The sequence below is a fragment of the Recurvomyces mirabilis genome (assembly GCF_035927965.1).
Source record: "Recurvomyces mirabilis strain CCFEE 5264 chromosome Unknown scaffold_51, whole genome shotgun sequence".
Lineage (NCBI taxonomy): Eukaryota > Fungi > Ascomycota > Dothideomycetes > Mycosphaerellales > Teratosphaeriaceae > Recurvomyces > Recurvomyces mirabilis.
Window position 1 is genome coordinate 21,998 of NW_027041985.1, and position 14,281 is coordinate 36,278.

General features: G+C 54.0%; 9 protein-coding genes across 9 annotated transcripts; 4 read left to right on the top strand and 5 right to left on the bottom strand.

Moving 5' to 3' along the window:
* Positions 1-157: 157 nt before the first annotated feature.
* Positions 158-1,473, bottom strand: LTS14_010800 (uncharacterized protein; the record flags this gene model as incomplete). The annotated part of the gene is made up of 3 exons (XM_064843476.1): positions 158-1,066; positions 1,125-1,247; positions 1,306-1,473. The coding sequence occupies 3 exons, from the start codon at positions 1,471-1,473 to the stop codon at positions 158-160; spliced, it is 1,200 nt and encodes a 399-aa protein (XP_064688934.1).
* A 1,151-nt stretch (positions 1,474-2,624) lies between these two features.
* On the bottom strand, positions 2,625-3,641 carry LTS14_010801 (uncharacterized protein; the record flags this gene model as incomplete). Its single annotated transcript, XM_064843477.1, has 1 exon — positions 2,625-3,641. One exon carries the CDS (start codon positions 3,639-3,641, stop codon positions 2,625-2,627), a length of 1,017 nt encoding a protein of 338 aa, XP_064688935.1.
* A 485-nt stretch (positions 3,642-4,126) lies between these two features.
* On the top strand, positions 4,127-5,159 carry PRE8 (Proteasome subunit alpha type-2; the record flags this gene model as incomplete). Its single annotated transcript, XM_064843478.1, has 4 exons — positions 4,127-4,170; positions 4,227-4,246; positions 4,301-4,966; positions 5,041-5,159. 4 exons carry the CDS (start codon positions 4,127-4,129, stop codon positions 5,157-5,159), a joined length of 849 nt encoding a protein of 282 aa, XP_064688936.1.
* A 531-nt stretch (positions 5,160-5,690) lies between these two features.
* Positions 5,691-5,870, top strand: LTS14_010803 (uncharacterized protein; the record flags this gene model as incomplete). Its single annotated transcript, XM_064843479.1, has 1 exon — positions 5,691-5,870. The coding sequence occupies one exon, from the start codon at positions 5,691-5,693 to the stop codon at positions 5,868-5,870; it is 180 nt and encodes a 59-aa protein (XP_064688937.1).
* Positions 5,871-6,177: 307 nt separating this feature from the next.
* On the top strand, positions 6,178-6,897 carry LTS14_010804 (uncharacterized protein; the record flags this gene model as incomplete). Its single annotated transcript, XM_064843480.1, has 1 exon — positions 6,178-6,897. The coding sequence occupies one exon, from the start codon at positions 6,178-6,180 to the stop codon at positions 6,895-6,897; it is 720 nt and encodes a 239-aa protein (XP_064688938.1).
* A 315-nt stretch (positions 6,898-7,212) lies between these two features.
* LTS14_010805 (uncharacterized protein) lies at positions 7,213-7,672 on the bottom strand (the record flags this gene model as incomplete). Its single annotated transcript, XM_064843481.1, has 2 exons — positions 7,213-7,567; positions 7,626-7,672. 2 exons carry the CDS (start codon positions 7,670-7,672, stop codon positions 7,213-7,215), a joined length of 402 nt encoding a protein of 133 aa, XP_064688939.1.
* A 302-nt stretch (positions 7,673-7,974) lies between these two features.
* Positions 7,975-9,213, bottom strand: RFC5 (Replication factor C (RF-C) subunit; the record flags this gene model as incomplete). The annotated part of the gene is made up of 4 exons (XM_064843482.1): positions 7,975-8,011; positions 8,065-8,219; positions 8,280-8,448; positions 8,504-9,213. The coding sequence occupies 4 exons, from the start codon at positions 9,211-9,213 to the stop codon at positions 7,975-7,977; spliced, it is 1,071 nt and encodes a 356-aa protein (XP_064688940.1).
* A 303-nt stretch (positions 9,214-9,516) lies between these two features.
* LTS14_010807 (uncharacterized protein) lies at positions 9,517-10,958 on the top strand (the record flags this gene model as incomplete). Its single annotated transcript, XM_064843483.1, has 4 exons — positions 9,517-10,318; positions 10,371-10,467; positions 10,528-10,655; positions 10,711-10,958. 4 exons carry the CDS (start codon positions 9,517-9,519, stop codon positions 10,956-10,958), a joined length of 1,275 nt encoding a protein of 424 aa, XP_064688941.1.
* Positions 10,959-12,659: 1,701 nt separating this feature from the next.
* Positions 12,660-13,822, bottom strand: LTS14_010808 (uncharacterized protein; the record flags this gene model as incomplete). Its single annotated transcript, XM_064843484.1, has 2 exons — positions 12,660-12,920; positions 12,977-13,822. The coding sequence occupies 2 exons, from the start codon at positions 13,820-13,822 to the stop codon at positions 12,660-12,662; spliced, it is 1,107 nt and encodes a 368-aa protein (XP_064688942.1).
* Positions 13,823-14,281: the final 459 nt, after the last annotated feature.

The following is a 14,281-nucleotide window of genomic DNA, read 5'->3' on the forward strand; positions in this document are numbered from 1 at the left end:
TGCAAAGCAGCCATTTACACTATGTGAACTTGCTCATTGTTCCTACGAGTCGGTGTTTGACCTACCGTGCCATTTCATTCACCACAGAGCGCAATGGCTATGGTCGAGACAAGCAGTGAACAGCGGGAATGCAAATTTCTACGATTCGCGCACAGTGCTATCCACATCCGCGCAACCACGGCATCACAACCTCCTCAGCCACCTGCAGATTATTCTTCTCCAGAAAGATGAAGTGCCCATTACCATGTATGCCCACCTCCGGCAGATCAACATACGTCAGATTGACCCCAGCTTGCTGCAGATAAGCAGCAGTACAGTAATCGTACACGGCATGATAGCTCGCCTCACTCGTCAACATCAGTACTGGTATCTTTCCCAAATTCACCAATCGCTTGGCTGGCGCGGCCTGGAGCGTACACGGTGCACTCTGGTTATCTCTCGCCGGTATCGTGACTGTCGACAAGAGCGAAGCGTTCATTCCGACATCGGGCGCGTACGCTAGAGGCAGGATCGTGAGACCATAAGGTCGCATCTCATTACTTTGATAATCCGGTGGAAAAGGCGCCCCAAGCCAATTCGCAAAGGGCGGTCCCGAAGGCTCGAGAGCGACGATGGCCTTGACCAAATTCGGCCTGGCATCGCCTAGTTGCCAGCCGAAGGAACCAGCTTGACTATGCGTCAACACGACCGCGGCGCCGATACGATCTAAGAGAGCAGTGTACGAAGCATTATTATCTCTCGCCACGAGCGCCGTGGAAGAAACCGTCTGCAGCTGACTAGCATAGAAAGCATCAAAGATCTCATCGCCTGGGAGACCAGTACCAGGCCATTGTGTATGATTCACTGCTTGCGGATATGGTAGCGGATCGAAGGCCGGTGGAGCAGTGAATAATGAAGAGGTTTGCGTGGTACTGTAAGCCGTCACATTGCCCGAGTCCGGGCCTCCCGGGATAGGCAGCCAGGGCGAGCGACCGCGGAGTGTTTGGTCGGTGAGATAGATTTCGTAGCCCTGGCGTAGGAAGTACGATGCCCAGCCTTCGCGACCATCTGGAGTGTTCAGCCAGTTCTAAAAAGAGCGATATCAGCGAGAATTTCTCACTATTCGCCGGTGTGGTTGCACTTACAGATCCAGTCTGCCCATTGCCGGCAGTGAAGACCAGAGGATACTTGTGTCTGATATGAGCAGGCTGCAGGCGCTCCACATAGATCTGCCCGACCATGTACTGTGAGGATGTGTTCTTGCCAGGCTGTATTGAATCGTCAGCAACATCGTATCTTACAAGTAGATGGAGGCCGTCAACCGACCAATGTGGCATTGATGTATCTTCCGCCAGCATAGAAGTATGTCCGTGAAGCGTACGTCTCAGCCGTCTGCGGAGCGTACTGTCCACCACTGTTGTATGGCCATGTAGGAGATGCATAGACCGCAACACTGTGACCTACAGCCGCTGCTAGCACCAGTGCATTCCACATTGTACGTGAGATTTCTACTGTGGACAACTAATGACGAGGCAGACGGCCAGGTCAGCCAAAGCGGAAAGCGTAAGTAGATGTACCTAGGTATGGACATGTATGCGGGAGGATCATGCACAACGGCTGGCAAGGGTGTTCAGCCGCAGAAGCCCCGCACCATAGACTGCAGGACAGGTATAAGTGAATCATCAGCTCGTCCTCTCGATACTCATTCCATCAGCATCACGACGTGCCGGCATCTCGTTGCGCTCGTTGATGCAGTGCGACTTCCGGAAAGACCTGATTCCTGGGCAAGGCCGTCCAATGGATCCGATGTGCTTGTACTTAGCATACCGTAATTATCACGACGTGGTCCTTTCGTATGCGGGCGCCGCAATTCTTGCCCCTTGTTTCGACGGAGATCGTTCAGTGCTCCAATGTGAGATCCTGACCTGGGGACTCAGTGACTGGGTAGGGTTGTAGTCAGCCCTGAGACTTCGCCACTCCCTCTGAAGCACAGCTCGAAGGGCGGGAATGGTGGAGAGCATAGAAGATGTTGTGCCGTGCTTCCCACATGGAAGAAGAGGGCGAGGTGGGTGATGAAGGATGACATTTGTGCTGATGGAATGGGTATTGCTTACTTAGCCTCCTGACTTCTTCCCCTCATTCAGACAGCAACGCACCATATCATGAATGAAGAAAAGTATGTACCAAACCCCCCTTGATCCTCCGAAGAGGCGATCTCAGCAACCTCCCACCCACATCCATAGTACTGGACCTCTCTCCCAGTGGAGCAGAAGAGTGAGAAGTGCATACGAGAAACAGGCATTTGGTTTCCAAAAAAAGGAGACCGGCGTTCTCAAAAAAGCCCGTCAGCATAACGCTTCGGGGCTCGATAGTAACTCAGTCGCAGACACTTCGATCTTCGCATATTGACACATTGCCACGCCATGGGAGCCCGGGTGAGGGGTGGGTGTGGTAACTTAAGTGCTGCGGTTTTATATTGTGGGTAGCGGAGGTGGTTAAGAGACGGGTGGTGAGGGGAACTAGGCGAAGAATGGGGATGTGAGGAGGGAGGAGGAGCTGAGAAAGAGGTGAGCATAGCAGCCCCTGGCCTGGTAGGAGGGCCATGTTCAAACATTCGTTCATCCGTGTTCTCCAACATACATGCATCAATCATCATCATCACCATCATCTTCTCCCGTTCCCGGAACATCCATCACCCTCTCCCCCGCCCTCTCCAACATCCGTCGCGACCACAACCGCACCCCCTTCCAAACCGCAAACATGACGGTAACAACCCCAATCACAATCGCGATCCAGCTCAGACCCTGCAAGCGATCGCGGCCATTATTCCCCATCCCGCTATTCCTCCCGCCCAGCCCCAGTCCCGTATTCCTCATGTTAAACCAATGCCATGGTGATAACGTGAGTAGGAACTTGGCGAAACCCAGTAGGCCTAGGGAAGCGAGACCCTTGATGAAATGTTCGATCCACGAAGCCGGTTCGTCGTCGTAGATTAGACTCCCCGTCGGCCCACCAGCGGTCGTGATTGTCTCTACGGGGTCAAGGTAGAGATTTATGATCGGATCCGCCACGAAGCCAAGTAAAAACATAGCCGTCACGAATATTAGAAGTGTGAGCGCGATTTGAGAGGCAGTACTACTCAACCACCGTCCCCACGTCAGACGCTGCAGATGGTATTTATACCGACAAGTGGGACACTGCCAGAAATTCCTCTTCTGCAGGGGATCCTGTCTCCGCCAAGCACCGAGACATTCCTCGTGGACGTATTTCTGACTGCCTTTGCATTTGCAGGGGCGGATCAGGCGGCCGCCATCTCCAAAGGGGGACTCGTAGGTCACGCGGGGGGCGGGTCGCATGGCTTCGGGCAGGAGGGAGGCGGCTGTGCCGTCTTCGTTGTTGTGGAAGGTGGGGAGGATGGTGTCGAGGCAGATGCGGCAGGTGCGGGGGGAGTAGTGTCTTCGCTGCTGCTGTTGGGGTGGATGAGTACCAATTGGCTGTCCGTGCTCGTCCGAAGTTGGTTCGGTCTTGATGCCTGGCTCAGTCTTGGGTTCGTTCTTGGGTGGACTCTCGTGGTGGAGCTGCGCATCGATGTCATCCTGGCTCCAGCCACCTGGTATATCGTCCGGGAAGCCCCAGCTGGAGCCTGTGCTGTGAGAGGCCATCGTCGCAGAGTGTTATGGAGGATCGGTGGGCGGTACTGATATGAGTGAGAAGAATAATGGCTGTCAAAAAATTACGTATATCGCTCAGCCAAGCTCACGTGCGGCAGGCGCGGATGACAAACAGGCAAGAGCTGCCCGCATGGTTTCCAAGAAGCCAGGTGCCTAACCCCAAGCCTCTTGTCCTTATGATGCGGTAGAGCAAAGTCATGACAGAGCAAGCAAGGTGAAGCGATCTGTTCCTCGGTGAGCGGAGATCAACTTTCTCCGCTCCGATCGATCGTCAACTCTGGAGGTAAGAGCTTCCGCGTCTGCGCGTTTGCCTGAGCATAGCTTCATGTGAGGTCAAGAGATACTGTAGCACAACTTCAACACTTCGGCCCAGATACACAACCTCACTCAACTCATCGCCCATCTTCAATCGACATACTCGTACTCAGCTCGGAAGTCAAGATAAGCTTCCATCACACCACGACAGCAGGCCCATCATGGCCGACCGCTACTCTTTCTCCCTCACCACCTTCTCGCCCAGGTATGCTATGGCTGTCGCATGATGACAATCTTATCGCTATACTAACATCTTGACAGCGGCAAGCTGGTCCAAATAGGTACATCTCCACGTAATTCTACCACGTGATCGCAATCTAACACATCCTCCCCAGAATATGCACTTAATGCAGTGAACCAAGGCGTGACCAGCCTCGGCATCAAAGCAGCCAACGGCATCGTCCTCGCCACCGAAAAGAAGTCAAGCACGCCTCTCATCGACTCCGCCTCCTCCTCCAAGATCTCCCTCATAACCCCGAACATCGGCATGGTCTATTCCGGCATGGGACCCGATTACAGGGTGTTGGTGGATAAAGCGCGAAAAGTCAGTCACACCGGCTACAAGAGAATCTACAACGAATACCCTCCCACCCGGATACTAGTGCAAGACGTAGCGCGCGTGATGCAGGAGGCGACGCAGAGCGGAGGTGTGCGACCGTATGGTGTGAGTTTGCTCGTGGCAGGGTATGACGAAGGGATTGAGCCGGAAGAAGAGAAGAAGGCTGGAGGAGAAGGAGGCATGGATGTGGATACCGAGAAGCATAAATCCGGCAAGACTGGCGGGATTCTGAAAGGGGGACCGAGTCTCTACCAAGTCGATCCTTCCGGGTCGTACTTTCCCTGGAAGGCCACCGCAATTGGGAAGAGTGCGACGAGCGCCAAGACGTTCCTGGAGAAGCGGTATACCGAGGGGTTGGAGCTGGAGGATGCGGTGCACATTGCGCTTTTGACGCTGAAGGAGACGATTGAGGGGGAGATGAATGGTGACACGGTGGAGATTGGTATGTGCCCTTCCACCTCCATACCGCATGCTGAGCGGGAAGGATATGATCTATACTGACTTGTTCATTCACAGGCATCGTCGGCCCACCAGCAGACGATCTGCTCGGCTACGAGGGGGTGGCAGGCGCACAAGGTCCACGATTCCGGACGCTGTCGCCGGCGGAGATTGAGGACTACCTGACAAATCTATGAGTGAGTAGTGCGGTAGAGTTGTAAGCATAGCAGAGGCGTTCGAACCCATGCAGCGGGTGTGGTGCTTGCTTGTACAGTAGGTAGAGATCATGAATGGAAAGGTTACATGAAAGGTGCTCTAGTGCTCACTGAAATAAAGCCTGCTGAAAACCATCTCAGCATTGCCTTTCTCAAATTCTGCTAAAGAAGGCCCGGAAGCGTGGCAACTATGCTGCTTACCTGGAGCCTAGGATTCATGCTCGTTATGTATTACTGCAACCAGGCTACGCCATGCAGAGACAGGGACGGTCGGAGCGAGAACTGACAGGCTTGCTCCTGAAGGTAAGGTGAGATGGTACGACACCCCATGCTTGTCGCCCTTCGCTAATGACCCGCCATACAAGCATCGCAGCGCCAGATCCAACTGCACAAAAAATCAAAGATTCCTCGAAGGTCGAAAAGTTAGGTTTACTGCGTAAGTAAATGCGACCGTCCCGTAGACGGAACAACGTTCCAGCATCAGACTGCTCAACCCAAGACACCAGCGACAACATGGCCGACATCATAGCGGATACCATCAACGACACCGCTGCTCAACAGCTCATGAACACATTCCTCTTTCCCAAAACCCCAGAAATCCATAACCCAGCCCCGACCCGGCTCCAGTTCTACCACAACGACTACCTCATTGCCGACCTCACCTCCGCTCTCGAACTAACAGCCTGCGCCTAGCTCGGCCGCTTCAACAACGGCGTCGACCTCCCACTCGACGAAGACGACCGCCTGCTAATCGAGAAATGGAGTGAATTTGCCAGACACGGTCTTGAAAACATCGACTACAACCACCGAACCGCGTTGTGCGTCTTGATCGAGACTTGTGCGCGGGATTTCCAAGAGCTGAGATTGAAGATCTGGGCGAAGAGGAGTCAGGATGCTGGTGAGATGGAGTGTTGGCGTATTCGGCTTTATCTTCGCCTGGAGGATTTGAGTCTAGGGAATGACGAGGGGCGATGGATACGGCGGGGGACAATGGCGATCAATGGCGATCCAACGCAAGCGGGGTTCCAGTACCTTAAGCACAGCCCATCCGGATGCAGCGACCGACGCAACGACTATCCTTACCACGAGGCAACAAGAAAAGCAATACAGACCTCCAATCCCCGAGCCGGACTACGACCGCGAGCGTCCCTCTGCCTATACAATCGATCAGGCGTACGCATGGCTAGAGTACCACGCAAGCAGCATCAGCGTGCGCAACAACAGACTCTTCGTTCAGGGCAAAGAAAGGGGATCAAGTGATGCTTTCCGCATGATTGTGGGGGATTGGCAGAGGAGACGACTAGCTGGGTCTAATAGGGCGGGGGATATGATGAGAGGGATTCCTTCGGGTAGTACTGCTGGTGGTGGTGGTGGTGGTGGTGGTGAGGAGGATGAGGGTGTGGAGGGGGAGCAGGAGATGATGGAGGAGGGCGTGCAGGAGGATGAGATTCAAGGGTTCGCGGACGAACGACCGCTGGCTTTCCGCACTCGACCTTTTGCGCCCGAGGAGGCAGATGTGCAAGATGAAGGGGCGATGTTCAGTCGTGAAGGGATGGCGCTGCCGATTAGAGGTCGGATGGAACGTGATGCTATGCAGCAGGTATACGAAGAGGTACATGAGCTGAGTGAGTCTGAGGCGGCGATTGCACGAGCACAGACTATGGGTGGATCGTGGGGCTCTTTGGTTGGTGGTGGTGGACAGAACTTTGGTGACTTGTAGGAAGTGGAATGGAATGAAATGCCACAGAAAGGATAGAGAAAGAGATAGGGTGCCGTGGCGGATAGTCTGTATGTGAGACTTATCTGCTAGTCTCGAAGTGGTTGCGAGGAAGTGGATGCTGCCAGTGCTCAGGGTATACCTTGAATAGTCTACGAGTAGAAGCTTTAGGGGACGGCGGAGTAACTCCTCGACCTGTTAGAAGGCAGTCTGCGGTGCAAGCAGCTCCTCAAATGCATCGTGATACCGCATATTCTGCTCACATCCCGGGTATAAGCGTCCAGCAGACCAATATCCCAGCATCTCTCACTACACCACTCAAGCACCAACCTCCCGATCCATATCCCCGTCCCCACCATACCCCTGCGCCCTCCTCCCACCCGCCACCTCATCCCCCTCCCCACCCTCAACTCGATCACCAACCTTACTCCCAAACCCCTCCTTCTCCGTCCTCCCCTCCATCCCCTCCGTCATACCACTCATGCCCCCCGTCTCCGTGATCGTCTGTCCATACCGAATATTCTCCGTCGTCTTCTCCGCGCGCTCAGCAGCAGCAACTTTGCCTTCGGGGGTTTCGGAAGGGTTGGTGGTAGTTTCTACTTGGCCTAGTTGGCCGCCGGACTTTTTGGAGCCAGTGTTGTCGGGGTTTTCGGTGAAGAGTTTGCCGCCGTATCTGTCATATGCGTGAGTTTGGGTGGTTGATTAAGCTATTCTGTACTATGAAGACTTACTGTTGTCCTTCGCCTCCTGCTTCTGTGTCCATTAGGCCGGATGACATGATGGTGAGAATACACTCGAGTAAACGGTTCGCGTAGATGGAAGTCGATGAGGTCAGCAGTAGTGACAGAAGATGTATGTGTTCCGATATAAGCTTGTGTATCAGTTTGGTTCGTGGACACGTGAGAGCATTGAGACGCGGTTGAATATGAATATGCAGTCGCATACAAACAGGGATGTAAGCGGGGAAGGCACGCTGACCGCCACCATTGGCTTCGTCCCCGCATTGCTATACCACCATCAAACGCCGCGCTAATTCCATCATCGAAGCAGATCACCTCTTGTACAGTCTGCCATCAGCTGCTAGTCGTCGAAGTCCATATCCATACCCATCAGATTGCTGGGATGATAGTCAGCTTGTGATATGATAGTCCGTGCAAGAGGCAGACTTACCCTTCATACAACCGCATGAACTTGGCGACGAAAGCCTCGAGATGGAAGATGACTTTACTGCCCATACGGATGCGATGTTCGTAGAAGGCACTCCACTTGACGATATCTGATTTGAGAGCATCGTCGACTTTGGGCATGAGCTTGAAGGTGAGGGTCTGAGTAATCACATTAGCACAAAGTCGCACGCGAGAGCATCACCAGCGAGTGAATCACACCTTCAGGATCGTGGTCGCGGGAATGCAATGGGTGAGCAGGTCGTATAGCTTCGCTCGCACTTGCAAGATGCGCTGTGGCGACCGCTCCTCAATCATCTCCTTGGCAATGACTTCGATCAGAGCTTCCCAATCAGGTGGTGGTATCTGTGTCTTTTCAGTGACATTGTCACTACAACAATAGTCAGCATACGCAACACGATTTGATCGTACGGCAAACCACCCACTTCTGCGCGTGCACCGCCTCAAACATCAACAGCGCCCTTCTCAAGTTCCTCCCACTATCCTTCGCTATCCTCCTCTCCAACGGCTCACAACTCTTATACCCTTCTTTCTTACCCACCCTCGCCAACACCCCCGCGATATCCTCCTCAGTCGGCGCCGCGACCCGCACAAGCAGGCATCGTGATCGGATCGGCGCGATGATATTACTCGTACTGTTGGCCAGCAAGATCAGTCGCAAATTCGGACTGTACTTCTCCATCGTCCTCCTCAGTGCGGCCTGAGCATCTCGGGTCAGGTGATCCGCCTCATTGATGACCACGACCTTGAACCTCTGCTTGGCGCTGAGATCGACTTGTTGCGTCTGTGCGACCTCCTTCAATAAATCCTGCACCACCACTCTGTCATAGTTCCCGACATCGCTCGGCGTGATCTCGAGGTGGTAATTTGAGCTGACGATGTTGAATTCGAGCTTGCGGTTGGAGCTGGTCTGGAAGACACGACTGTCGATCTTGATCTTCTCTACACCTGGACCGTAGAGTGCACGTAAGGTAGCTGTAATACGAGTCTTCTTCCCGGCTCCAGAAGGTCCATAGATGAGCAGATGTGGGAAGTCGCCCGAAGCTGCCAGGGAGCGCAGCCGGGCGGAGAGATCCGAGTGGTATGTGAGGGTCTCTAAGGTACGTGGGCGATGCTTGTCGACGAGGAGAGCCATGGTTGATCTTGTGGAATAAATGTGCCGCTTCGTCGTGTACAGACGATCTGAAAGATGACGCGCCGCACTTTCGCCCAAAGCGGGAGACGCGTCGGGCTTGGCATGCTCTTCCCAATCCAGCTACATCCAAAGCTCTATGTATCATATTATTATTCATTCACGACCTGTCACATTTCATCTTCCAGCATTACATCGTGCCCTGAGCTCTGCGACGCCATGATTGCGAGCTCATACAAGCTCACCATCTGGACCATGTCACCGGCATAGACTTTCGCGGTGACATGGCGACCTCGCATGTACTTGATGGCCCGACGATGGCGGAGTTTGATCAGACGCTGGCATTGCAACCTAAAGCCCAGGAGTACTTTTGGTGGTCGACGGTGGTCTGTAGCGCATCCCCCTTCGTTCAATGCCGCCTTTGGGAGTACTGCGTCTAAGCACCTTGGAGAAGACTCCCCTGTCGACTCACGTCCAATTGGCGCGAAACATCGATACAAACCCGACAGGGTTCGTGCGTCCGACTCGGATGCCCACAAGACGGACAAATGGAACTATCTGCCGGATGTTCACGCACGGAATCGCTCATGGGTGTCGCTTGCGGCACTCGAGGTGCAGAAGCGCTTGAAGCATGCCGAAGCACGTCCCGTCGATATCCTACGAAGCAGCTTGGAGGCGAGAGCAATCGATATAAGCACAATCGAGGTCTGTTTGGCGCACCATTTCAAGCAACTAAGCGCAGTGTCCAAGAAGGAGATGTCTGACTATGCCTGCGCGCAACCTGTCGCGGCTCTGATTATTCAATACCTGCTGCAGAATTACGATGCTTGGCTTCACTTCGTTCTGCGTCGTGGTGAGGCGATGATATGGCTTACTTACTCCGCCGTTGCTGAAGGACTTGAAGACATACTTCTGGACTGGGTCAAAGTCGACATTGATGAGACCAAGGCTGAGACGGCAATTGGTCCGATGTGGTATGTCTGGCGTGGGCTGTTCTTTCGCTCCGTGATTCAAGCGCACCTTCGCCATGCTCAATCCGTCTCCGCGGACCGCGCTCTACAAGTCTTCATTGAAATGCTGGAAGCCCTGCAGCAGAGGATACGCTCTTGTACAACCAGATCCCAGAAAACCACTCCCGAAGGGCACTAACGGCCGGTTAGATGGCCCTCAGTGGCTCACACTATCGCTATACCCAGCTGCGGTCGAGTTGGTAAAAGCGCTCTGCCGACCAGGATGGACAAAGACCGATCCGGCCCTGTATGACCGATTTCTAAGCTTTCGCAGAGGATATACAATCAAAGGATCTGACAGCGCCAGACAAATGGAAGTGGCCGTTCTGCATTTACGACACCCGACGACGCCAAACCCTGGGCCCGCCATTACTCTTTTCAAGCGGCAGTTCGATGGCAAGACCAAGCAAGAAGCTATAGCCTCGCTTCCACCTAGTGATGACTTCCAAGGTTTCTTCATGGAAGACGATGGAGCAAACGATCACAGTAGCGCATGCCAAAGGTTTGCGGGAAGACGCACTGTGGCTCGAAGATAAAGCTTCCGAAATCTTCCCTCGCCCCCAGAAGATCTTCAGGTTTGGGAATATGCAGAAGGGCAAGATCAAGGTGGTCGAAGGGGAGATACCACCTAAAGATGCTGCTATGTTTCCCGACAGACTCACACGATCAGGTACTGACCAAGACGGCGGTGTACGGAGCGATGTCGGAAGCAGAAGCATACGCAAGATCTCATACTAGCTGGATACACCGCAATTGTCGCTTGGGCGACAATCCGATACCTGGACTGGTTTGTATGAATTTTCTCACTGTTGAGACCGGCCTCCCCGAATGTGATGCTGGAAGCTCGTGGGGCTGCAGCAGCAGCTTGTCATGAAGTACAACTGGGCTGCTGCAAAGGTCCACTAGCCCAACGCATTGTGGCTGGCTGAACGACACGTCTTACTACTTGACACTGGTCTTGCACAGGTCTTGCACGTGCTAAGCACTTCGATCACTACCGTGCTAAATGGAATCCAATTTCCACGCCTCGACGATTCCCTGCAGCATCATCCTGTGTTGCGATGCATTGCTAACACGTCGCGGCGTTTAGCAGGGATCGCGGTCACTAATCCTCGGCCGCTTCCTCCTGATCTCACCTGCGCGTCATGCGGAATGAGACACAACCACGCAACAACCTTAGCATGTAGCTTGAAACGGCACGATCCTTCCGCCCTCTCGCAAAGGAGATCCACCAGCATGCCCGCTACGTGGATGCTGCCACCTAGACTTGGTCGTTGTCCCGTATACAGGTAGGTTATAGCGTGACTTTCGCGAGGCCGCTCATCGCACCCCAAGACCACATTGTCTGGACGTGGCATCCTCTCTAACACAAGCCGTGTGCACACACGTACGCCTCAGCTGAGTCTCGCTGCAGGCGCAAGACAATATGGACGCCGCACACGATGAAGAATCCTTCTAGCTCCGCACCGAAGATGCACCGCCGCAAACGATCCAGATGACGGTGCAAGAGCTCGTATCCGTCAAGGACGACGAGGGGTGTTCCCGCATCTCAGGCCACATAGACCGTGTATGCTGGATCTCTGGGTCGCAGATCTGGCCATGTCTACCTGCTCTGCCTGTCTAGCAGACTTATTTATTATCAAATACTGACGCCTGGTGATGCGCATGCGCTGGAACCCCAGGGAGACAGGCGGTGGGTGCTGCACATATCTCTGGCGCCACTACCGATCGGAGTCGAAGTACTCGTTGGGTAGTCGATGGTAGCTCTGGATCACGGTTCGAGTCTACCGGTAGTCGTTCAGTGTACCCTGCTGTCATTTCTTTAGGTCGGTCTGGCCATGTGGACGGGATGTGTACGTAGCTACCTAGCTAGTATCACCACGGCTTGTCGATCTCACAAGCAGGTAGAGAATTGCGGCTGCTGGCCCTCATATGCATATCACAGTCAGTGAAGCATGGTGTGCCGTCAGCTTTCACATCGCGAAGTCAAGCTCGAGTCCATGTGCGCCAGCTCATGTAATCGATTGCAGCCGAGTCTGTCAACTATGACGGTATGAAAGACTGATACTACGGTGTGTACTGCAGATTGTCAGTGGAGACCTTTTCGTACCTTGGTTGTCAGCGGCGCAAGCGTGTGCTACTCACCGTGTCTCATGGGAGTGTGGCTGAAGTCATTCGCCTTGGGTGACCACAACCAGTGTCACTGTCGAACTCTAACAGATTTGGTGGAATGGCTGAGAAGCGAAGAGGGAATAAATGCCGTATATCATCTACCAACACCATGCTCAAGATGCGCTGTCCCAATCGTTCTGATTGCCATGTCGCATGCCGTAAGAAACGAACCGCTATTCAACACCAAAAATTCTCTAGCCATACCCAAATTGTATGTACAAGCATTACCATTACATCCTATCCATGCACCACACGGTCAAGATCTGCTTAAATCATAGCACCACGAAGGCTGGCATCGAAGTGCTCGTAGTCGTCCACGGAGCGCTTGGTGGTAGTGTTGGTGGCGTTAGCCTTGTTGATGTAGTCGACTGGGCCAGCTGGGACGAAGACGCCCAAGTTGACGAGCCAAGCAGCGGCGTTGAACTCGGAATAGAGCTCCTTGATGCGCCAGTTGTAGGTCACGCCGTTGTAGGTCTGGATGGCCTCGGGAGATGGAACGACGTGCATGATGCCATTGCCGACGACGGGCTGAAGGACATGTCAGTATCAATATACGAAGAAAGGGTGATGTGGTTGGAACTTACAACCATGGCAGCCTCGGTCTTCTGTCCATTGCCAGAGCGGCTGGTCCACCATCTCACGCTGACGCTATCGCAGCCCCAGAAGGTGTTGAGACGCTCGAAAGGAATCTTGGGCTGCGAGCCCTGACCAGCCATGAAAAGTGCGCGGGTGGCGAAGGTAGGACCGGTGATGTTCTTGGGGTATTGAGCACCCTTGTTCATGAGGATGTTGACGGCCGAGCTGTAGTCGACGAAGTCCTCGGTCAAAGCGGCAAGGGCGAGGCCAGTGCTATAGTCCTGGATGAGTTGACGGAAGACCTCGGCGAGCTCCTCGGCTTCTTGAGGTGTAATGCACTTCCGGGGAGTCCCGGTGGGCAGAGCCGGAGAGGTCTCGTTCTTGGTTAGGTAAGGCGCGGTCTCCGTGACGGTCAGAATGACGGTAGAGCCAGGGACAGTGAGGGTCTCGCCAGGAGCGGTCACTGTCGAGCCAGGAGCTGTTACGGTCGAGCCTGGGGCGGTGTAAGTCGCAATGATGGTCGCGGTCTGCGCTGCGCAGCTAGAGGAGGCATCGACAACAGTCGTCGTTGGTGGAGAGACAATCACCGTGGTGCTCGTACTGCTGCCGCCGGTAGGATCCGCAATGACTGTGGCACTGGTGGTCGAGGAGGCGGGCTTGGTCACCTGATCGTGTTCAGTGACTGTGACATAGGCAGTCGTAGTAGCGGTAGGAGCCGCACAGTCGGAGGTGCCACTTACAGTGGATTGCACCAGGCGGCTGAATTGAGGACGAGGCCACCAGAACTGCGCGTTCGGAGCGGCGAGAGCAGTGGTGGCAAAAGCCGTAGTGGCCGCGATAGTAGAGAAATGCATCTTGATCGGTTATCAAGTTATTGGAGAAGAATAGGAGATGCGATGATAAGGCAAGAAGATTGATCGCGAAGACTGCAGCGAGCGTGTTGTAGAAGTAAATACAATTGGATGATTGGGGAAAACTTGATTCATGGCGAGAGAGCTGCACAAGGATATACTCTTCGATCAGCTCCTGAGCATGATACCAAGAGGAACGAGCATGTTCTTCCAAGCAGACCCAAGAACTGCGTATAGGCGTGAGATTACAGGCGTAGCCAGCGATCCACTGCGTAGAGCATGTAGAGCCTGGGCAGCGTACTCGGCATATGCGTTGCTGCATCCCTATACGGCGGGCATGGTAGTGTGGTGCATGTCGAATCGGGAGTGTCCATCATCGTCTCGACCAGAACAGGCAATGGTGAGGACCGCGAAGGCGAATTGACACGTGCTTTGGCGGCTTGGAAGGGGATGTGAGATGAG